Below are 23,732 nucleotides of genomic sequence, written 5' to 3'. Positions count from 1 at the left end.
TCGTCTACACACCATACGCCATTTGAAGTTCATGTACCTGCACCTCTTGCAAGTCTAGTCCCCCGGTCTTGGGGTTCCACTCCTCCCATTCCTCCCAGTCATCAGGAGAGTATTATTTTTATATAGGATAACTTTTGCTGTCAATCCAAACCAAAGTTGTAAAATCCGTTTCGTATTGGCGACCGAAATGGTACGCTTCGGTGTTTCGACCGTTTAATTCCTCGTTTCAGGAGGGAATTTTTTTTTTTTAAATAGTTAAAAATATGGAAAAAATCCAAAAAAATCAGAAATTGTTAGAAAATTATAAGAAACAGTTAAATGAACCAAATATGTAAAAAGACATCAATTTTATTCCTTGAAAAAATTCAAGCACACTAAGACAAGTTCAATACATAAAAAACAAGAAAATACAACACAAAAAAGAAAATTCATCTCTAAATCACATCTCACATCATGTCTCTAATACATAGCTCGCTACATCATGGTGAATAGGGTGGTTGAGGATCATCATACTCAACCGACTGGTAGCCCTCATCGTCGTCGCCACATGCACCACCAACTCCAAAAGGAGAATCTTCAAGGATTGTGTCATCGTCAGCCCCAGCAGTTGGAGCTTCAATGTTTTCCAAACCAATATCTTCTGGGGTAAAAATAACATCTTGATCTTATGCAACCCAATCCATCATAACACCTAGGTGATCTATACACAGTGGGTTGCTAGTGGTAGAAGATTTTCTCTTTAAGTCCCTGAAAATAATGTCCAACACAAATGACTTTAAAATTTAAAGCTTCAAGACAAGTGGTGAGATCTGAGAACATTAACTTCAATGAAATAGCAGCATACCTTTCTCGAAACTTAAGATTGTAATGCACAAACACCGGGTCATTCAATCGGCCATGCTCCAACCTGTTTCTCCTTGCCGAGTGGATGTGTTCAAAGGTGCTCTAGTTCCTTTCACATCCAGTCACACTACAGGTTTGGCTAAGAATTCTGACGGTGAAACTCTGTAATTCCGGGACGCCATTTCCAAACTGATACCACCATGCAACTGTACAAAACCAATTAATAGTTAATCATTTACATATAGAGAGTTTAAATGAAATAAACTTAATTAAATCAATAAATCAATAAATATACCTGGTCCCAACTTTCCTCGGTTGTGGATTGCCAACTTAGTTCCAAACATACCGAAAGACTCCCGATAGCACTCAATTTGACTGGTGATGGTGTCCTGCGCTTCTTCATTAGCTACCAATCGACTAACATACTCCATCAAGCCTCTGGTGACACTTCATTATGCTTGGAGAAAGTTGGACTGAAAAAGAGAGCAAGGTTTAGAAAATATCCCTCTGTGTGGAGGGGACTGTGAAGTTGTTTATCCCATCGTTAGTCAATAATCCTCCAAATGAGCATATAATCGGATTTTTTGTTCCTTAACCTAGCCTTGATGTTTTCTTTGGCCCTATCCATAACCTCATACAAGTAACCCATAGCTGGTTTGTCTTGCCGATCTACTAAGCGTAGTACTCTCACTAAAGGCTCGCTGATGTTTAAAATGTACTTACACTGGTCCCAAAATTCTTTGTCCAACATAGTACCAACTATCTCTTCACTCAATTGATGTCGGACATACCTACTAGCACCATACTTGTCAGACACGAACATTTGTTGAAGGGTTGTCCTATGAAGCACCAGACTTTGTATGCTAATGAAATTTGTAGCAAATCTGGTACACGTAAGACGACAAAAGTCCCTCTCACCTGTGAAATTCTTTCTCATCAAGTTCAGTAGCACTGCGTGGTTGTAGATAAACCTCGTAATCTTTCAAGCCTTCTCAATTGTGCTTCCTATAAGAGGAAACACATCAGCTTTTGCCCAAGTGCTCTAAGATTAAATCTAAGTAATGAGCTACACATGGGGTCCAGAAAAAGGTGCCATATTTGATTTCTAATCTCTTCCCTGCAGCTTTATAACTCGGCTCACTATCGGTTTTAAATTGGACTACATTGTCCGAACCTACTTCTAAAAAAATATCATCAAAAATCTTAAACAATGCATCAGCATTCTTCATTATGCCGGATGCATTAATAGTTCTTAGGAAAACTACACCTTTAGTATAATAAAGCAAAAAGTTACTCAAGGCACGTTGTTTGGTGTATGTCCATCCATCAGCCATAATGCTGCAGCCACTGAATTTCCATGAAAATTTAACTTCCGCTAAGTAGTTGTTTACGTCCTCAACAGTTCCTTTTAATATGCCCCCCCCCTAAAATCATGATAACTGGGTGCCTTGTAACCTGACCCTACGGCATTTACGGCATCAAACATCGGTTGCCAATATGGTGAATTGGCAACATTAAAAGGCAGGTTTGCATCGTAGCAAAGCATGTCAACCGCCATATTTGCCCGATTAGTGGTTTCTTTCGTTGCCAAAGCACTCTTAGTGCTTGGCTGGGATCCAAGTTTTGTTCGTGGCGCAAAAAAATTATCATCACCCCCTACAATACCCTACTTCTTCATCTTTGCCCCACTCAGTTCTACAATAGTTTCCTTCCCCTTACATCTAGGCGGAGGTGGTCTCCTACTGTCAATGTTTTCTTCTTCCTCCTCCTCCTCCTCCTCCTCCTCCTCCTCCTCATCCTCGTCTTCTGGTATGCCATAAAAGCCACCTACCTCTGCTTTAGTTACACTTTTCTTAGCCCTTTCTTTTTTCGTCTACTCTAACAGCTGTCCTATTCTCCATTTTACATCGGCATTGACTTTTTTACAACCGCTACTTCGCCAAGAACACCCGCTAGATGTTGTTTAAGCCATGTTATACCTCCACCCTTTATGATTTTATCACAAAAAGTGCACTGAACAAAGTTTCGTTGACCCGGAAACACTAGGCCAACCCATGCCGGGTCATCCGATCTAGTGGGTGCGGAACCAATAGATGAGGCTCCTCCAGAAGGTCCCGAACTCATTGTATTTTAATTTTAAATGAAAAAAAGAGAACAAGGAAATAAAAGAAAAGAAAGTTTCACTTCCCTGAAATTGAAGCCTTTTGTTGGATGAGAGAAAATATAGTAGAGAATGAAGAATCCTTCCAAGTTGGAGCCTTCGGAAGAGGAAGAGATCAAAGAGATAAGCCCTTTGTCTTGTATGTAGAAGCCTTGTCTTGTATGTAGTTTTCAAGCTTTGCTCCCCCCTTAGAGAAATGATCTTGATCTTGATCTTAGATGGTGGGAAAGAGTGTAAAAGTGAAATTAGAAGAAGATTAGAGAAGCTTGAAGAGCTTAGAAGAAGATTAGAGTAGATCTTAGTTGGTAGGAAATTATAAATGAAGTTTGTAAGAGAAGGGTGAAAGAGAAGAGTGTGGAAAAACAATGGTTAAAGGGGTATATATAGGCTTGTGGATGCGAAAAGACGACAAATACCCTTCCAACGGCTATAAAATGGTCATAAAAGGTCGTAAAATGAGGGTAAAATCGTCAAAAAAAACCCCCAACGGCTATAATGGCAAACAGTGTAATTTTTTCAAACTTTTCTGCATTTTCAGGCTTTTTCGGGCGAAACAAAGTATTTCGTCTGTTACGTCAGAAACGGACTGAAACGACAGAAACGGACCGAAATCCAAAACGAAATCCTTCGTTTCGGATTCTGGACCGAAACCGAAATTTCGGTCCGTTTCGGCCGAAACGAAACGATATTTACAACTTAGATCCAAACATACTTCAAACCCTTTCCCACTCGGGGTTTAATCCCCTTCTGTTCAATGGCCTAAATCTTTTTAGGTCCCTTTTAATTTCTTCCCGCAGCTCTGGTCTCCTTGATTGTTTCTTCTCCTTGATTGTCGTACTATGTCTCTTCTCCGGAGCCACGGTGCCTGCCATGTGTTTGATGAAATGTCTGAGGTGGTGTGCTTCCGATTTCTCTCCTAGACTCTTTTCTTCTCCTGACTAGTTATCATATTTATCGTTCTGCTATGTCTCTTCATCGGAGCCTAGGTATCATGACCGGGCCCGTCGTGTGATTCTCACTTCTTTGTTGGCTCTTCTGCCGTTATGGGTACGAGTATTCTTCTCTCTTTGCCTCTATGGATCCTCCAGTCAGTGTGGATCCCTCTCTCGGCACGACCCATGAGGTCCGTGCAACTCCTCCACCCACATATGACTTATGTCGCTCTTGACAAGTCCACTTCATCCATCCTAGAGATCTTTTCTCATTCGTCGTACTGTATGCAGAGCCGTGGATCTCAGGACCCTTCTCTTGAGGATTCTATTCTTGGCCCGTATGATGGTGGTGATCGTCCTAGCCGTGATCATGACCATGATTCTAGGGGTGGCCGTGTTGCCAGTGGGCGTGGACGCCCTCTCAGCACTCACTCTCAAGTAGTGGACCATATTGTGGGTACGTGCTATGCCTTACATCCGGAGCTCCGTCCGGTCTGTTCTGTTCACATCACCTCTGTTCGCCTTCCTGGTCCTCTACTTCCTCCCCCGCCGGCCCAAACACCCATGACGACTATGTCTGCATCTCCAAGGACAACTATGATGAGTTTTTACGCTTGCGTGCGCACTGCCAGCCACCTGCTGCGCCTTCTGCCCAGCCCAGTAGTTGACCTCCTTCGCTCCTTACTACCTCTAGCTATTGGATTATTGATTCCAGGGTATCCAATCATATGACGAATAACCCTGATTCCCCTAGTTGGTTTAAACCCCTTCATCCAGCCTCTATTGTTACTCTGGCCGATGGGACCACTGCACCCATCTATGGTATTGGTACTATTTCCCCTCACTCTTGTCTTACCTTGTCTTTGGTACTTAGTGTTCCTAAGTCGCCCTTTAATTTACTTTCTGTTAGCCAACTTACTAAGAGTCTTAACTGTTATGTCTCTTTCTTCCCCTCTCATTATGTTTTTCAGGATCTTTCGACTGGGAAGACAATTGCTTTGGGTCGTGCGGTGAATGGTCTCTATCACCTAGACTATGACCCTCCTCGTGCCCTAATGCATAGTTCTGTTGATGCCTATCAGTAGCATTGCCGTCTCAACCATCCCTCCATTCAAAGAATCCAGCAATCCTCTGTTCTTTCTGGCCCTCTTAAGTCCTTTCAGTGTGAGTCCTATGAGCTTGGGAAGCACCATCGTGTGTCCTTCCCGTCCAGCGTGGTTAATCCGTCTCTAATCCATTTGAGCTAGTACATTCTGATGTCCGAGGTCCTTCCCGAGCTATGTCTCTTCTTGGTTAGCGTTACTTCATTATTTTTGTTGATGATTTCTCCCCTCTGTTCTTTCTAGCCCTCTTCAGTCCTTTCAGTGTGAGTCCTGTGAGCTTGGGAAGCACCATCGTGTGTCCTTCCCATCCAAGGTGGTTCGTCGCATCTCTAGTCCATTTGAACTTGTACATTCCGATGTCTGGGGTCCTTCCCAGGCTATGTCTCTTCTTGGGTATCATTACTTCATCATTTTTGTTGATGATTTCTCACGTATGACCCGCCTCTTTCTTCTTAAGGATCGCTCTTAGGTGTTTACTGCTTTTCGTACTTTCCATGCCGAGATTACTACACAATATAATTGCCTTCTTAAATGTTTGTGCACTGATTATGCTCATGAATACTTTTCTGCCTCTAATAGCTTTCAGGGTTTCTTATCCACTCATGGCATTGTCCATAAGTCCTCTTACATTTACACTTCTCAGCAGAATGGTGTAGCCAAGCAGAAACTTAGGTATTTCCTTGATATAGCCCACACCATTCTCTTTCAAATGCAGGTCCCTAAAGCCTATTGGAGCGATGCAATCCTTACCTCTTGTTTCTTGTCTAATCGTCTTCCCTCCTCTGTCCTTGATGGTAGATCTTCTTTTTCAGTCTTACATCCTCACTGTGAACCCTTTGCTCTTACTCCATGGGTCTTTTGTTGTGTTTGTTTTGTTCATAACTGTACTCCAGATCTAGATAAATTTGACCATTGGGCGAAGCGCTGTGTCTTTCTAGGCTACTCTCATACCCAGAAAGGTTATCGTTGTTATAGTCTATGAAGCACGGGTGCGGGTGCGGGGTGCGGGTGCGACACGACACGGGTACGTGGGTATGTGATTTTCCAAAAAACTTGGGTGCGGGTGCGTTCGGGTGCGTTGAATATAATAATATTTTTTATTAAAAAAAAATTTTAAAAATAGGAAAGCAATCAAATAACCATAACATCACCATTCACCAAAATGGAAAAAAGGGCTTTTATAATTTAAACCCCCCCCAAAAAAAATTGTTATTGGCAGCCCTCCTCTTTTTCTTTTTCTTTTTGTTTTAAAACACTTAAAAACGTGTCGGGTGCGTCGGGGTGCGCACCCCAAGCGCACCCGACACGCACCCGACCGTCAAAAAATTTTTAAAAAGGGTTTTTGAATCGGGTGCGCACCCGACACGCACCCGGGACGCACCCGAGCGCACCCGTGTCGGATACGCACCCGATACGGGTACGCGGGCCATTTTGAAGCACCCGTGCTTCATAGGTTATAGTCCTAGGCTTCGCCAGCTCTTTGTTTCAGCCGATGTCACCTTCTTTGAGTCTGTCTCTTTTTTTGCTGCTCCCGCTTAGAGTAGTTCGATTGCTTCCGCCCCTCAGGTTCCTCTTCCTCTTCCTGTCCTCCCTGATCCTGTTGATTCCCCTTCATCTCCATTGCAGGTGACTTCGATTCTCCTCCTACTTCTCTGCAAGTGTCTATCAGCATCATCCTACTCTTCTCATCCAGAGATACCGGAACCTCCATCTCAGGTACTTCCTCTTTCCTCTTCTGATATTCCTGTTGACTCTCATATTGCTTCCCGTACTCATTCTCATTCTACTGCGCATCCTATTTCTCATTTTGTTTCTTACGATAATCTCACTCTTTTTTTCGTCAATTTGTCTCTTCTTTGTCTTATGTTTCCTTGTCGCAATATGTGGCAGAGGCCCTTGCTCATCCTGGATGGCACACTGCTATGAACCTTGAGATGGATGCCCTTACGACCAATCAGACTTGGGATTTGGTCTCTCTTCCTTCAGGTGCTTAGCCTATGGGATGACGATGAGTTTTCTCCATCAAATACTTGTCAGATGGGACAATTGAGCACCTCAAGGTGTACCTAGTTGCGAGGGGGTATACCCAGACCTTTGGAGTCGACTATACTGAGACTTTCTCTCGTGTCACCAAAATTCCATCTGTTTGCCTATTGCTCTCATTGGTTGTTAATCATGGTTGCCCTCTCTATCAGCTCGATGAGAAGAACATCTTTCTTCATGGTGACCTCACTGAGGAGGTATACATGGAGCAACCTCCTGGGTATGTTGCTCAGGGGGAGAGGTCCTCCTCAGTTTGTCGCTTGTGAAAATCTCTCTATGGCCTAAAAGGCTAAAACAATTTCCTAGAGAATGGTTTGGGAGATTCAGTGATGTTGTCATGCGGTTTGGCATGAAACAATGTGTTGTTGATCATTCCGTCTTTAGTCATCTATCTGTTACTGGGTGTGTTCTTCTGAATGTATACGTTGATGATATTATCATTTACTAGCAGTGACTCAGTTGGTATATAGAAGTTGAAGTCCTTACAGAAAGAGTTTGCCACCAAAGATCTGGGTCGCCTGAGATATTTTCTTGGGCTTGGAGTTACTAGATGAGACATGTTCTCTTGGGGTGAAACCAGTTGTTGTGCCCATGGACGCAAATGTAAAACTTTGTCCAGAGGAAGGAGAGTTGCTAAAAGACCCTGGCATGGCATGTACAGGAGGTTGGTTGGAAAGCTCATAGATCTCACAGTTACCCGTCCATACATATCTTTTGTTGTAGGGATAATCAGTCAGTATATGAGCTCTCCACGTACCTCTCACTCTGCAGCAATGCATCAAATTATCAGGTAGTTGAAAGGTGCTCCGGGAAGAGGCTTATTGTTTAAAAAGCATGGCCATGATAAGATAAAAGGGTTCATTGATGCCAATTGGGCAAAATCACCAGCTGACAGGAGATCTACCACTGGATATTGTACCTTCGTAGGAGATAGTTTGGTGTCATGGCGAAGCAAAAAACAAGATGTCATACCTAAATCCAGTGCTGAAGCCGAATATAGGGCCATGGCTCACATGAGTGGAGAACTCATCTGGATGTGCTCCCTTTTATCAGAGATTGGTCTCACTCCCCCCTCTCCTTCTCCGTTGCATTGTGACAATAAGGCCGCCATTCACATTGCTACAAATCCGGTCTTTTATGAGCAGACTAAACACATTCAAGTGGATTGTCATTTCATTTGTCAGAATCCAGAAGGGAAGGATATGTACAATTTTTACTAGATCAGTGGATCAGCTGGCTGATATGTTTACCAAGCCATTAAGTAAGGCTAAGCTTGAGGGGGAGTGTTAGATGTGCGTAAAGAAGTGTGTAATATGCCTAAGGACAATTTAGTCCTTGTACCCTCCCTCTCTCTCTTTATATAAATATATACGTGGGGGGGGCTTCTCTCCAACTCACCAATTCTCTCCATTCTCTTCTTCTCAGCAAAGGGAATACTTAAGTGAGGGTGGATGATAACTCTATAACAAGGAGAAATTTTTTGTCGAATTGCATGATCGGAGTTACTCATTCTTGAAGGAACATAGTTTTAAAACTCCCCTGCGTCATCCTGGACACCCCAGAGTTGACTCCCATTTACCTTGGCCTCATTCCACGTTTTGCCCTACAAGTCAATAGAAACTCCTTTGACTCTCCTATATTATGACCACGTCAACCGAGTTCTCAGCCGCATCAACCGATTACTCGACCGCATCATGCTAAGTCAACTAGGATTTTCTTCGGCTGCGTTCCGCGTCACATTCGCGTTTTTATACACTGGGAAGGACAATAAGGAGATAAGGTTGTAGACAGGTAAGTTATGGGATAAGGTGACTGCTATTCCATGAGAAGGATGGGAGACCAAAATACTTTCTTGTGTTACCATCAGAGATGGAGACACTTGGAGCATTGAGATCAAGCAAGGATGTTCAGGGAGTCCTTTTGTTAGGATTAGTAAACGGTCTGGTACTCAAAGGATTACATTCGAGATTATTGGTTCCATTTACGGCATGCTAACAAAATTCTCTTTAGAGTGTTTCATGTCTATGGTGGAGAATGATCCGGCATCTTCCAGAGTGTGATTTCAAACTTCAGTGGTAAGTGCTCACAATTGATTCCAAGTCTCACTTGGTGGATTCAAGTGAGGAGAGAATACACCAAATCAGGAAGACTAAATGCTTTTTCGTGTTAGCATTGAGATCAAGCAAGGATATTTAGGGAGCTCTTTTCTTGGGATTAGTAAATGGTCTGCTACTCAAAGGATTACATTCGAGATTATTGGTTCCATTTATGGCATTCTCTTGCATGCATGGCATCCCAAATTTTTTTCCCGTAGAACTAAAAATGAAGACATTCGTAAAAGGTGGGGGTGGCAGCAATTGAGGAGAAGATGAGAGAGCACCGCTTAAAATGGTTTGGACATATCCAACGTAGGCCTTTGGATGCTCCGGTGAGAAGAGGCGACTCGTGCCAAATTGATTAAGTAAAAAGAGGTAGGGGCAGACCGAAAACAACTTGGGTAGAAACAGTGAGGAAAGACTTGATAGCTAGGAACATAACAGACAACATGACCTTGGATAGGATAGAATGGAAGAAAATGATCCACGTAGAACCCAACTAGAGCCAGGATTAGAGCCAGGTAGATTCCTTTCACCTTCTTCATGAAATTTTTCTAAAGGATTCATTTAGCCGACCCCAACTAGTTTGGGACAAAGGCTTCGTTGAGTTGAGTTGAGTTGCAGTGTTTGATGCCTATGGCAGAAATCGATCTGGAAGAGATGCCCGGAATCTGGAATTTGCAAAGAAAAAAATCAATTCCAATGTGTCGTTTCAAATTTCAGTGGTAAGTGCTCATAATCAATCACAAGTCTCACTTGGTGGATTTAAGCGAGGACATAAAACACCAGATCAGGCCAGAGTTAGCTCTAGTTTTTATCCAAGCTGGAGTGCCCCTGTCAAACGAAGTGAATCAATAATGGCCGGTTGAAGATGAGTTGTGACGATGGAGGGTGAGGGTTTGTCACGATGCAGGATAAATTTTGGGGGACTCACCAAACTTTTGCTAAAATGAAGTAGGTTCGAGAAGATCAAATGGAGGGTCCAGTTCCAACAAAGGGTTAGCTGGCACAAGAGAAGTCGAGGGAATGATGGGATCAATCTAAGGACCAATGAGGGGTTAGGACTTGAGAATTCAAAATGGAAGTAGGAGAGCTGTCATTACCTACGACCAAGGTTTTAAATTTCGGTTTCGGAATGCGTTTCGGTCCTCACCGAAACCAAAATTTCAGCCGAAATTTCAAAATTTCGTTCCAAATCCATCGAAATAAATTTAGCTAATATTTTATCCCGTACGAAATTTCGTCGAAATTACTGAAATTTCGGAATTTCGGTAATTTCGGCTGAAATTTCAGGATAATATCAAATAATAAATAAAAAACAGATTTTTTGGAGTTATCCCTTAAATTTCGCCGAAATTTTGGGAAAAATGAAATTTCAATCGAAATTTTGATCGAAATTTTGTAACGTTTCGATTAAAACCCAATTTCGATTTCGGTCGAAATTTAAAACCTTGCCTACGACAAGGACGCATTCATCTTTAGGATTGGTTAGGTGGGTTGGGCAACAACTATAGGAAGGACAGTTGACAAGAGAATGAAGAAATCGGCATGGGTAAGGAGGGGTGGAAATTCTTGTTTTCAAAAGGGTATCGTACCTACAAAGGAGGAGATGAAAGGAATTGATATGTAGCCTAGAGATGAGGCAAAAACTACATGGGACTACAAATTACAACAGTCAAGTTAGATGTAAACAATTATTTGGAATGTGCAGTCGCACGAGTGTTTTTTGGGGAACCGGGAAAACTGGGATACATAAATTGTCGTATCCTTGAGCTGACCAAGAGCATGTGGGTCTCCCTATGATGGTCTACAAGATCAATGGGCTCAATTAAACATGCATGTTTTCGTGTGCGACCCAAAATTTGATTGTTAGGATTGATCCCGATGGTGATTGCCCACCTGATTGTTAGGATTGATCCCGATAGGTGTTCAAACTTCAACCATAAATTTTATCATGTTGAAAAGAACATAGATTGAATAGTAAAGGGAAATATTTCTAATATAGATGGATTGCTTAATCACCTTTCATGTAAATGTTCACTAGACACCTTTGAGAAATTTCTTTTTGCATCGGAACGTCTCCACAACAATGGCTCCAAAATTATCTGTAACTGCATGCACAAATGCAAAGATGATATATGGAGATGCAATCTAAGAAATTGAATGGCTACCAATTTTTTTGGAGTGTTACGTAATATAAACCAGCGGCTGTCCAAGTTGTTTTCGTGTCCAATCCCACAAGATTGGTACAACTTTAGCATATAAACCACTGGTAAAGGTTCCAAAAATGCCAATATTCACCAGTACTTTACATAAGCTCAGTTTGTCAGTGTTACCACCAGCTGTAAGTTGTAACATTCTGTTTGCAAATCGTAAGTGTTAAGTGTATTCTTGGCATTTATCTTACAGTGGGCAATCCTTTTCATTTTCAGTCCTATTCATTTTCATGGGAAATTGTAAAATTTTCAGTATCACATCAAGATATGATGAGGAGCTCTAAGATGCAAACGATTGACAATACTCAAAGGTTTCACGTTTGAATTTCAATATATTTTTCAGTTGTTACGGAAATCGAAATTTTGGTGGAAATCCTGTAAAATCACAAAAAAAAATGTGGAAAAGAATACAAATAATGGACATGTAAGATGAAACTTCAGGAAGTGTAGAATAAGCACAAATACATACTAAAAAAACTATTACACAAATAAAAAAACCACTCATAATGTCTAATAATCCAGTATATACCACATTTCACATGTAATTCACATATATAGATAGATAATGCAGATATCACATTTCACATAAAATTGATATAGATATAATTATGTAAAACATACTGGTATAGTATACCATCAATACCGTTACGGTTTTGGTTTCAGTATCATTTCAATTTCGTTACGCATTTCGAGAGGGATAGAAATGGAAACATTGCAGTCATTTCATTATGCTTTCGGTAGAAAATTAAAACCATGGAAATACTAGTCATGCATCATCTCCTATAAATGCAAGTTGCAAAGTGTAGACATGCTTCTCAATCAAATTCTATATCGCATGGGTATGGGTACGAGTGTCAGAATTTGACACAGGTACCAAGTGTTGGATTCAGCTAACCTCAACAACAACACCGAAAAAACGATTTGCGGAGTCACCTATATATTTTAACCATTTCTAATTTTAGTTCTTTTACAGGATAATATGGTTATAGCAAGTAATATATTGGAATTTGGTGGGTTAAGTACATATAATGTTTTATTTCCATGTAAAAAAACCTACTAATGTATAAGATAAAACTCAAAATTCAAAATATGTGGTAATTGTAAATTTGATGTAGTAGTATTTAGAGAAAAGAAGAAAAAAGAGATCTAGAAGTGTCCCAGTGAATCCTTAAGTACTGGAATCAGATATTTGACTGACATGCGTGCGTCGCCCATTCAGAAGAATGAAGAATACATGCAACCATGGTTTTAAATTTCACTCACAGTTATGGATTTCGGCTGAGACCGACACCGAAAGTACATAAATCTGAAATTTCTGCCGTAAGTTCAGCACAACAATGAAATTTGTTTACCATTCAAAAAAAATACAATGAAATTTGTTTTTTCTAACCAAAATTTCGATATTTCGGCTGAAATTTCGGTTTCGGCTATGTCCAAAACCAAAACCGACACCAAAATTTTAAACCTTGCATGTAACATCGATCGAAATCCTCCATAATAAGAACTCTTCAGAGACTGAGATACCACTGAGTTGCCACCTCTTTAGGGTTCCAGTTCCACTCAATTTATTATCTCGCACAGATTCTAAGTTTTATAGGACATCTTTTATGTGTCGGTATGGTATGCATTTCTTTCTTTTTCCTACTGCAAGCAAAGATGCACATATCAATTTCATCCATCATCCCCTCCCCCCTCCAAAAAATAAATAAATAAATAAATAATCACCCCAACCACCGTGTGAGTAGAAGCTAGCCAAGGAATATGTCCCTAAGCAATGAAAATAGGTCTTCTATGGCCAAGATATTACCATATCCGAATACACCATAATTTATGGGGAAAAGACCCGAATTCCCCAAATCCAAAATAGGGTTTTGCTAAGTCAGACATGCTAACATATTAGGTACAAGCTATGACACAAATATCTCCAACATTTTCAAGATATAGAGATTTATCGCGATATTTTAAGGGAAATGATATATGCGCCAAGGTGTTTCGATAAACAAACGCTCCACTTGTTTGTTGTGTAGTATTTAAAGGGATTTCAGAGGATATTACAGTTCTCAAAAAACTCTTTAAACCCTTTAAATACTACACGACAAACAAGTGGAGCGCATGTTTATTGAAACACTTGGCGCAGATATCATTTCCCTATTTTAATGAAACATCAAAATTCGGATATAATTCCGAGAATCTAAAAAATATAGCGATATTTTCATTTGTCGCGATAATATCACGATATTTTTATCTTTTTTATTTTTCTTCATTTATATATTTTGAAATACTTTTATTTTATCATTTTTCCCTGATATAAACCTGAAAAATATAAAATCTTAATACATCCAAAGAAATCTGGGATAACTGTTCGCAATGGCCAAGAAACTCTTTCAGCATTCGAAGATATTATCATATCTGAATATACCATGATTTATGGGGAAAAGACCAGAATTCCCCAAATCCAAAATAGGGTTTTCCTAAGTCAAGCGTGCTAGCATATTAGGTACAAGATGCTTCTGATGCTGGGAGAAGTGTTTCATGCGATCGCATCACCCACCAAAAGGTAGGAGTAACAAGAATGAGAAAAGCGAACAGAGATTCAAGTCACCTCCCCACTTCTGTTCTTTGTACATCATGATTTATGACACTTAGGCTGCAACAACCTTGAACTTTTTCTACCACCTTTTTGGAGCACCATAAGCAGCACATTATTTATTGGAGTGTGGAAATAACACCAAGTTAGCATTCAAGAAGCCAAGACACATCTGTTTTAATTTTCTTGGTGATGGAGATCAACGCCCATTGCGCGTTTATTCTAGGCGGGGCCGCCCTCGAGGAGCCCCGTAGAGATCCTTTTATTATTATTTGTGCTCCTTAGGGACCTTTTTTGTTATTATTAGTATTAGTTAGGGATATTTTAGTCATTTCATGTTAGATTCCTATTTTAGTTGGTTTCTATTTCTTAGAGTTTAGTTTTAGTAGGTTTCTATTTGTTTTGGGTTGTAAATTGGCTATTTAAAGCCTTAAGCAAACATTATTGAGGACTTTTGGATGAATATTGATTACTATTGAGAATTCTTCTTCCCCTCTTGTGTTCGTCTCTTTCTCTTCTCCTATTCTTCTCTCTATTCTCCCACTAATTCTTCTTCTTTCTTCTTCTAATTTCCTCTTTCCAGCCTACATCAAATTGGTATCAGAGCAAAAGATCCAAGTTTTATTGGTCGATTGCTATCAGTCCAAAGCGTAGAAAATCTGCAGAAACGACTCATCTTGACTGCCCACTAACCCTCTTTGAAGACCCAAAAATTGCTTCTCCTTTACCCCTTTAATCTCAGCTTTTCCATAAATTCCAGCCCACCAAGCTCCAACCTCAACCTCTTGAAACCCTGCTTATTTTCCACCCAACAGCAAACACATGCCCAGAAATTTTTATCCCTAATACCCAAGACCCTAATTAAACCCAGTCCCATCTTTGGTACAAACCCGCCCACCATAACAGCCCAATACATCTAAGAACAACCATTTTTCTGTGATTACCATCCCCTTGCAACCTTTTTTCATCATCTTCAAAACCCTCTTTTACCCAACCTAAAACCCTTGTTGCCTTGATTGCCTCTTACATCCGAGCCTTACTACCTGTTAGTTAATCCCAGCCCTTTGGCCGTCTTCACTAACCCTAATTTTGTCATCTTTATTGCATATCGGAGAAGGAACCTCACCGGAAAGCATTGCCTCTGCAACAGAGTCATTCTTGTTGAAGTTTCTGGATTACCTCTTTTGGAAAGTTACTACACTGTATTCATATTTCCACCCCATTTTTTTAGCAAGTGGCGTGTGGAGCTCTACTACTGGAAAGTTTTTTTTTATGTGTGAAAGTGACACGTGAAAGTAAGAAAGTTACCGTAAGTCACAAGCACAGTAGGCGTATCTCACTTGGCCGTCAATAGCAAACAGAAAAAGAAAGTTTACTTTTGCATAGAAAGCTGAAGTAGCTCCCCTTCCTCCCTTACACACCCTTTCTTTTAATTCATACCTAAGTTGTCATCCCTCACTTTCTTCTTGGACACCCCCTCTTTTTCTTGTTTTATTTTGAAGTGACAATCTGTCACGTGAATGAGTAGCAGCCAAAAAGAAGAGAACTTTTATCATACCCCCCCCTACTTCCCCTAGACACTCCCTCTAATTCGTACAAACCAATTTAACCCCCCCTCTTTTATCTTTAGGCACCCTCTCCCCAAAAAAAAAAAAAAAAAAAGAAAGAGATATAGCCTCTTGTTTTCTCTCTTTACACTCTCTCTGCCCTTCTACTTAGTTTCTCTCTCTACTTTCGGGCTATTTCCGCTTGAAATTTGTCCGCAGCCTCAACACGAAAGTTGTTCGTGACAACTTTTGGAGCATAGCCAGCATATTTTCAGCAGCGGACAGCAGGCATCGGCCCAGATTCAGGAGCAATCTCGACCGTTGGTCGCGCCCTTCATCCGATCATCAGCTTTCGCACACCCGATTGACGATCTGCGACAGATCTGTTGTCAAGCCGACCATCAGGACTTCTTAGGTTACTCGTAGGCTTCCGAGGTACGCATCTTCTTTACTGAAATCAAGATTTAATATTCCTATTAGTAGATCGTTATTAAATTTGCACTTAGGGCCCATATTCACCTTATTCTCATCAAACCCTTGTTTCCTCCACATTAAACCCTCTTTTACCTTGATTTTTCGAACCCTATTTTTACACAAACCTTAAGTAGTTTCCTTTATTACGTACTTGTTTCCTTGCATTACATTAGCATAGTTTAGTTGCATTAATTTTAGTATTTTGCGTCGTATATCAGCAAAACCCCATTCTTTCCTTACCCGTAGTTCATGAGCATACAAACACGGTCACAAACCAAAATGGAAGATCGCGTTAAATCATTGGAGGACGAAATGAACACTCTAAGGGATTCACAAGTACGAATAGAGAGAAGAACTACAGCAAGCGAAGCTTCGGTGCGACAAATTCTAGAAGAACTTAGGCAAATGAGAATCGTTAGGGACAACCGCCCTGCAGAGAGTCAGTTAGGTGACAGGCCAGCCACTCATGTGTATGGACCTGAGTTTCATATAGGCCGATCAGACAATACTGTTGAACACCCCGTAGTTCCAAGAGGCCCCCTTCTTCCTATTCCCCAGGGCCAACAACCTATAGCAAGAGAAGTCAACCTTAGAGCAGTCAACTTGCAAGGTCACAATGGTAGACAACACTTTGTCAACCAAACCGCTGATGATTATGTTGAAGAGGCACAATTCCATAGAGACAATCAATACCATTATGATCAGCCTAATCCTCAGGCTAGATATCAGGATCGTCGTGTCGATCAACGACCTCTAGATCGGAACAAATATGACCAACATGATGTCTTTAAACAGGTCAGACTTGAAGTTTCCAGTTTTGATGGAAGGATGGATCCCGGTGCCTTCCTTGACTGGTTAGCAGATCTAGAAGACTTCTTTGAGTGTATAATATGAATGATCACCAGCGTGTGCGATTTTGTAAGATAAAGCTGGTAGGATCAGCCAAGCGTCATTGGCAATCTGTTCAAAAGGATCTAAGTCTTGGAGGACAACTAGACGGTTTCCCTTGGGATGAGATGAAGACCATGCTAAGGAATAAGTATGTTCCCCTTTCTATCAGTCTCAATTTAGGAGAAAAGTATTAGACTTGTCGCAATCGACCCTGACGGTCGCTGCGTACTTGACTAAGTTTGAAGAACTAGCGCTAAAATGCAATATAAAGGAAGAGTCTTCCATGACTGTCTCCAGGTTCAGACGTGGGTTGAGACCTGATATTATGAAAGAGGTTGAGCTTCATTCTCCAGAGACCATGGAGGATGCCATTCATAGGGCTCTTGATTATGAAAAGTACTTTAAGTACTCCAACCCCAGAGGTGGAATGTCCCAAATGAGAGAGACCCAGACGAATAGATCATGGTCCTCACAGCAGACTGGTAGAGTCGGTCAGTCAGGCTCAGTTGCTTCAAGAAACACCACCAACGTTTCTAGAGGAAGCAACAACTTTGGTCCAGCAGTTAGCACTAATCGGGATAAAGGACCGGTAAATCCTACTTCTCGTCAAGGACCTGTGGCTTCAAATTCTCGCCAAGTACCCCAAGGTCCTGAGTGTTTTAACTGTCACCAGAAAGGTCACATTGCCTCCCGTTGTCCACATCGCACCCTTAATATACAGGAGGAGCATGGTGATACCTTCAAGGACCAAGATGACGAGCAAGAAGTAGAACCTCTTGATCCTGTCGACTCGACAGATGAGGATGACTTCGATGGCGCCCATGATGGCACACGTGTTGGTGTAGTGCGTTGCATTTTGTCTATGCCAGCAGCAAAAGATGATTGTCAGCGCACTAACATTTTTCACACTTATCTCGACTGCGGAGGCACAGTGTGTAAAATCGTCATCGACGGTGGTAGTTCCATGAATGTAGTCTCCCAAGGGGGTGTTTCTAAAATGAAATTCACACCTGAACCTCACCCTCAACCGTACAAAGTTGCTTGGGTTGATAAGACATCCTTACCCGTTTGAAAGAGGTGTCTTGTCCCCATCAAAATGGGAGATTATTCAGATAAGATATGGTGTGATGTCCTACCCATGGATGTTGCCAACATCTTACTCGGCCGCCCTTGGCTTTATGATATGAACGTACTTCATCATAGGCGAGAAAACTCATATGTCTTCAAGCACCTTGGTAGAACAATTAGGTTAAAATCCACGCTACCTGTCGAGAAAGTTAAGAGTTCTAAACCTACTCCACCCTCAAAGCCAACTAAACAAAAGAGTCTCCATATCCTGAACCGTAAAGAATTTGAAGGAGCAAGTCAAGAGACAAGACACATGTTGGCTTTAGTGGATGAAGGAACTCTTCAGCTCTCTTCTGAGCAACCTGTTGACCTCCCACCTGAGGTCAACCAGATATTACAGGAATTTCACGACGTGATTCCTGATGAGCTCCTTGCAGAAGTACCACCCATGAGGGATGTTCAGCATGCGATTGACCTGATTCCAGGTTCTCAATTGCCCAACCTTCCACACTATCGCATGAATCCTCTTGAGCGAGCAGAGTTACGTCGACAAGTAGAGGAATTACTAGAGCGTGGTGTGATCCGAGACAGCCTTAGTCCCTGTGTTGTACCCGCATTACTTACACCCAAGAAAGACGGATCATGGAGAATGTGCGTGGATAGTTGCGCCATAAATATAATCACAATCAAGTATAGATTTCCCATTCCCCATCTTGAGGATATGCTTGATTTATTAGCCGGGTCGCATTGGTACAGTAAGATCGACTTTCGTAGTGGATACCATCAAATTCGGATTCGTCAAGGAGACGAATGGAAAACCGCCTTTAAGACACCAGACGGATTATTCGAATGGTTAGTCATGCCCTTTGGTTTATCTAATGCCCCGAGCACATTCATGAGGGTAATGACACAGATATTACGTCCGTTCTTAGGCAAATTCGTGGTGGTATACTTCAAAGATATTTTGATCTTTAGTCGATCAAAAGGATTACATCTCAATCACCTTAGGCAAGTTCTTAAGGTTCTTCAAGAATCTAAGTTTTATGCAAATCTCAAGAAGCACTCCTTTATGCAAACCCAGGTGATATTCTTAGGCTTTATTGTCTCGGAAAAGGGGGTATCTGCAGACCCTGAAAAAGTGCAAGCAATCAATGATTGGCCAGTTCCTACTACACTTTTTGAGGTTCGAAGTTTTCATGGATTGGTCACATTTTATATCAGATTTGTTAAGGGTTTTAGTACCCTTATGGCTCCAATAACAGACTGCATGAAGAAAGGTGAGTTCCGTTGGACCTCTTCTGCTACACAAGCTTTTCAAAATATCAAGCAGAAGATGGTGGAAGCTCCTGTCCTAGTTCATCCTGACTTTTCTAAAGTCATTGAGATATCATGTGATGCGTCAGGAGTAGGGATAGGAGGTGTTTTAAGTCAAGAAAGACATCTTGTCGCCTATTTTAGCGAGAAACTTAACGAGGCTAAACAGCGTTATTCGACATATGATAAAGAGTTATACGCTGTTATACGGGCATTGTTCTATTAGACGTATTATCTTTTACCCCAGGTGATTGTATTATGTTCTGACCACGAAGCGTTGAAATTCCTTCATTCACAAAAGAAATTGAGTCAACGTCACGCTAAGTGGATAGAATTTCTCCAAGAGTATACTTTTGTACTCAATCATCTGGCAGGAATTGAAAATAAAGTAGTCGATGCCTTAAGTCGTAAGGTTATGGTCTTACAGTCCATGAGTGTCAAAGTCATAGGTTTTGATAGACTGAAGGACGAATATCCTACGTGTCCTGATTTTGGCATCATCTTTCAAGATGTCCATGATGGTAACCGTCGGGAACATGTTGATTTCTTGATAAACAATGGTTATCTCTTTCGAGGTTCTAGGCTATGCATTCCCTGCACATCCCTTCGCGATTTCTTAGTTTGGGAAATGCATGATGGAGGCCTAGCAGGACACTTTGGCCGTGATAAGACGATCGCGTTAGTCGAGGATAGATTTTATTGGCCATCTTTAAAGAAAGACGTAGAGCGAATCGTGTCACAGTGTCGCACATGTCAATTAGGTAAGGCTAAGAAACAAAATACTGGATTGTCCACGCCTTTACATATTCCCCACTCTCCATGGCAAGATATCAGCATGGACTTTGTCCTTGGTCTGCCTCGGACGGCTCGAGGACATGATTCTATCATGGTTGTGGTGGATCGTTTCTCACGGATGGCACACTTCATTCCGTGTAGCAAAACAGTTGATGTCGTGCAAGTAGCTAAGCTGTTCTTTAAGGAAGTTGTCAAACTTCATGGGCTTCCTATTTCCATTGTGTCAGATCAAGATGTCAAGTTTGTTAGCTATTTTTGGCGGACACTTTGGAACCTTTTTGGCACCTAGTTGAAATTTTCCTCAGCATTTCACCCACAAACTGATGGTCAAACAGAGGTAGTTAATCGTAGTTTAGGTGATTTGTTGCGACGTTTGGTTGGAGATCGTCCTGGGTACATGGGATTTGTTATTATCCACTGCTGAGTTTGCGTACAATAGTTCCATCAATAGGACTACTGGAAAGAGCCCATTTGAGAGTGTTCATGGCGTCAACCCTCGTCAGCCTGTTGATCTTATACCTTTACCACCTGATGTCCGTCCCTCTCAGTCAGTCGATTCTTTTGCCCAGCACATCCATGACCTTCATGCTAATATACGTCGTAGGATTGCTACTAGTAACGTTGACTATAAGCTAGCAGCTGATGTACATCGTAGGAACCTTGAATTTAAGGAAGGCGACTATGTAATGGTTCGTGTTCGTCCCGAACGTTACCCTCTCCATTCTTTTAAAAAGTTACATGCTAGACCCATCGGACCTTTTCGTATTCTTCGTAAATATGGCCCGAATGCTTATTTAATTGAATTACCTGCTGATATGAATATTAGTCATGTTTTCAATATTGAAAATCTAATCCCATATCGAGGTACCTTTGAGCCTCCTTCTATGCCTCCAGATGTTTCTATAGGTCGGACTGCCTGCTCCTCTGTTCCAGCACCAGTGCTAGTGGTTCCTCCATTGCCCCCACTTCCTTCAGATCAGATCGAGGCTATACTTGACGATCAGATCGTTTCCTCCCGCCATGGTGGTTTTCAACACTATCTTGTTCAGTGGCGTGATCGTCCTCCTTCAGACGCTGCTTGGCTTACAGAGGACGAGCTTCGCCATCTAGATCCCGACATCCTAGAGCAGTACCATTCTCTTCCTCTCCGAAGGAGAGTTCTTTTCAGCAGGGGGGAAATGATGGAGATCAACGCCCATTGCGCGTTTATTCTAGGCGGGGCCGCCCTCGAGGAGCCCCGTAGAGATCTTTTTATTATTATTTGTGCTCCTTAGGGACCTTTTTTGTTATTATTAGTATTAGTTAGGGATATTTTAGTCATTTCATGTTAGAGTCCTATTTTAGTTGGTTTCTATTTCTTAGAGTTTAGTTTTAGTAGGTTTCTATTTGTTTTGGGTTGTAAATTGGCTATTTAAAGCATTAAGCAAACATTATTGAGGACTTTTGGATGAATAACCGGGCTTTCGTCCCTTCGCCTATAGGCGGCGGCTTGGCTTCGCTATTGATTACTATTGAGAATTCTTCTTCCCCTCTTGTGTTCGTCTCTTTCTCTTCTCCTATTCTTCTCTCTATTCTCCCACTAATTCTTCTTCTTTCTTCTTCTTCTAATTTCCTCTTTCCAGCCTACATCACTTGGTCTAGAAGAATTAGTATGGAGCAAAACCTTATACCAATTACAATGCATTCTCTTGGGCCATTTTCTTGGGAAATGTTGAAGAGGAGAATATAGGCCTTATGTTTCTGATCCTCTAAGGGATGGACCTTGTGACTTTTCTCCTATATCATATTTCGTTCCACAGGGTTGGGCCATACCTGAAGCTGTTTAGGCCTAGCACATTTCCAATCATGGCCTTATCTGTGTAAGGTTTCAATGATAAACATCCTAATTCCGTTGGCAGTATGCATGTATATCAATCAATAGTTTTATGTAATACCTACCCCGGCCAGAGTTGAACTTTCCTCGCGTTTGTAACTTTGTATCCAAAATGATCCAGTAAAATTATCACGATTTATCTGAATATGTTATGTTGCAGAAACAAACTTTTACATTCTTAGGCTATATGTGTTTTTTTTTAAAGATGACAAATTTCATTAATATCCATAAAGCATTCGGGACCAAGAGTCCTATCCTGCGATACAAAATATTAGTTTGTACTGACTTGAGCATACCCAAAACCAATATAAAGGGAAAATAAGTTACAAGAACCAACTATTCCTTTCCTCGATTGTACTACAGATGATTCTTGAGCGACACCTGAATCTAATCTACGCATAAATCTTTCCTCTGGGCCCTTGTCTATTCCTTTCTTGACTAAAATAGTAAGAAGAGCTCCCAACCCACAGGGCCTCATCTAGCGAAAGACCATGGTCTCTCAAGCTATAGAGGGACTTAGACTATTCTCAACACACGAAGGATCTGGGATTACCTACCTCCGAGACTAAACCATGTAACACAATCCTTACAGCAAGTTACCCTTCCCCCAACCTATAGGACTGATACCGACATCATAAATCCCCCGCCCCCATACTAAGTACCCTGCTTTCTGTGGCCCTCCTCTTCAAACCTGGTTCTATTACTTATAGCAAACCGAAATTTCCTAACTAAATGCGTTCCCTCAGAATTCAGATAGACATATCCACAACTTACAGGTTCACCTTACTTAAAATCTTTACTAGGCAAGGCAGGCTATGTAGAGCAGCAAATCGTAGCAACTTCTCGAACTAAGATCTCTAATTCTTCACAATTTAGGTTCTGTTTCAACCGCCTTATCTCTATCTACTTTTTCCTCTGCAACTCTAGCTTGCAGTCCAAGGAACATTTCTCTGGTCTTGTCTAAATCCTCCTGATAAGAGATCCCAAGAACATCTCCCACCACTAAGAAATCGATAAAACCCTCCACTTCTGGGAGCCCAGGTTCGTCAGGATCCAGTGGTAACAAAATACCCTTTCCCTTCACATTACTACTGCAATCATTAAGCTGCATTAATCGCCTATTGTCTTCCATTATTGGGGGCCCTCGCCCCCGATCCTGGTCAACGCCCAGGGCTTCGCACCTAATTTCCAAACAAGAGATCGTCGTTTGTTTTTCCTCCTCCCACAGACGCCTTCGAATTTGCCTTTCCTTTTTTAAGATCTTGTTGAACATGGGCAGATTACAAAGGGGCGTGTGAAGTTCTTCCTCAAAAATATATCAATAACTGCTAGTGTAACGACCCGGATTTGGGGCAAATTTTTTTAGACATGATTTTTTTTTCAAAATCCCAAAATCCAAATCGCTACCCTAAAAAGGGAAACAACAACTAAACAATTCTACTCCATTAATTGAATGTCTATTACATGATTTATCTCAACCCCAAAAGAAATCCTATGAGTGCTCTCTCCCAACTTAAGTGCAACCTAGACCTGTTCATCGGCAAAGACTCCTTCACTTTCCTCACCTACAAAGTCTGGAAAATAATCTAAATCAAACAGCAAGCTCATGTGACTGGCTTGGATAATAAAAGTGACAAGAATGAAAATCTGCATTATAAAGATGTTTCTTATGGCATTCACATGTGATAAGGAAAAGCAATAAGAATTATAAGATTTATTGCTAAGGATAAAGAATATCAATACGCATGTGAGAATGTCAATGGAATATACTGAAGATGGCAAATCATGA

The 23,732-nt window shown here is 41.2% G+C and overlaps 1 protein-coding gene and 1 long non-coding RNA gene across 6 annotated transcripts in view; both read right to left on the bottom strand.

Annotated features, from left to right (window-relative positions):
• HEMG2 (Flavin containing amine oxidoreductase family) overlaps nt 1-23,732 on the bottom strand; it is a 96,502-nt gene that overhangs the window by 52,903 nt on the left and 19,867 nt on the right. For all 5 annotated transcript variants that reach the window (XM_077371031.1, XM_077371030.1, XM_077371029.1 and 2 more), the window contains one exon: nt 11,201-11,289. In XM_077371031.1, coding sequence (XP_077227146.1) covers nt 11,201-11,289 — 89 coding nt within the window. The remainder of the gene's footprint in view (nt 1-11,200; nt 11,290-23,732) is intronic.
• Nucleotides 376-1,980, bottom strand: LOC143860415 (uncharacterized). Its single transcript, XR_013239706.1, has 3 exons — nt 1,139-1,980; nt 845-1,049; nt 376-747 (listed from the first exon to the last, which is right to left on the bottom strand). It is a non-coding gene; the product is annotated as an uncharacterized LOC143860415 (long non-coding RNA).

The sequence above is a fragment of the Tasmannia lanceolata genome, unplaced genomic scaffold, assembly GCF_043159265.1.
Source record: "Tasmannia lanceolata isolate RefF3 unplaced genomic scaffold, GAP_Taslan_0.1 ptg000037l, whole genome shotgun sequence".
In the NCBI taxonomy this organism is placed as follows: domain Eukaryota; kingdom Viridiplantae; phylum Streptophyta; class Magnoliopsida; order Canellales; family Winteraceae; genus Tasmannia; species Tasmannia lanceolata.
This window is presented reverse-complemented; position numbering and strand designations above follow the sequence as displayed.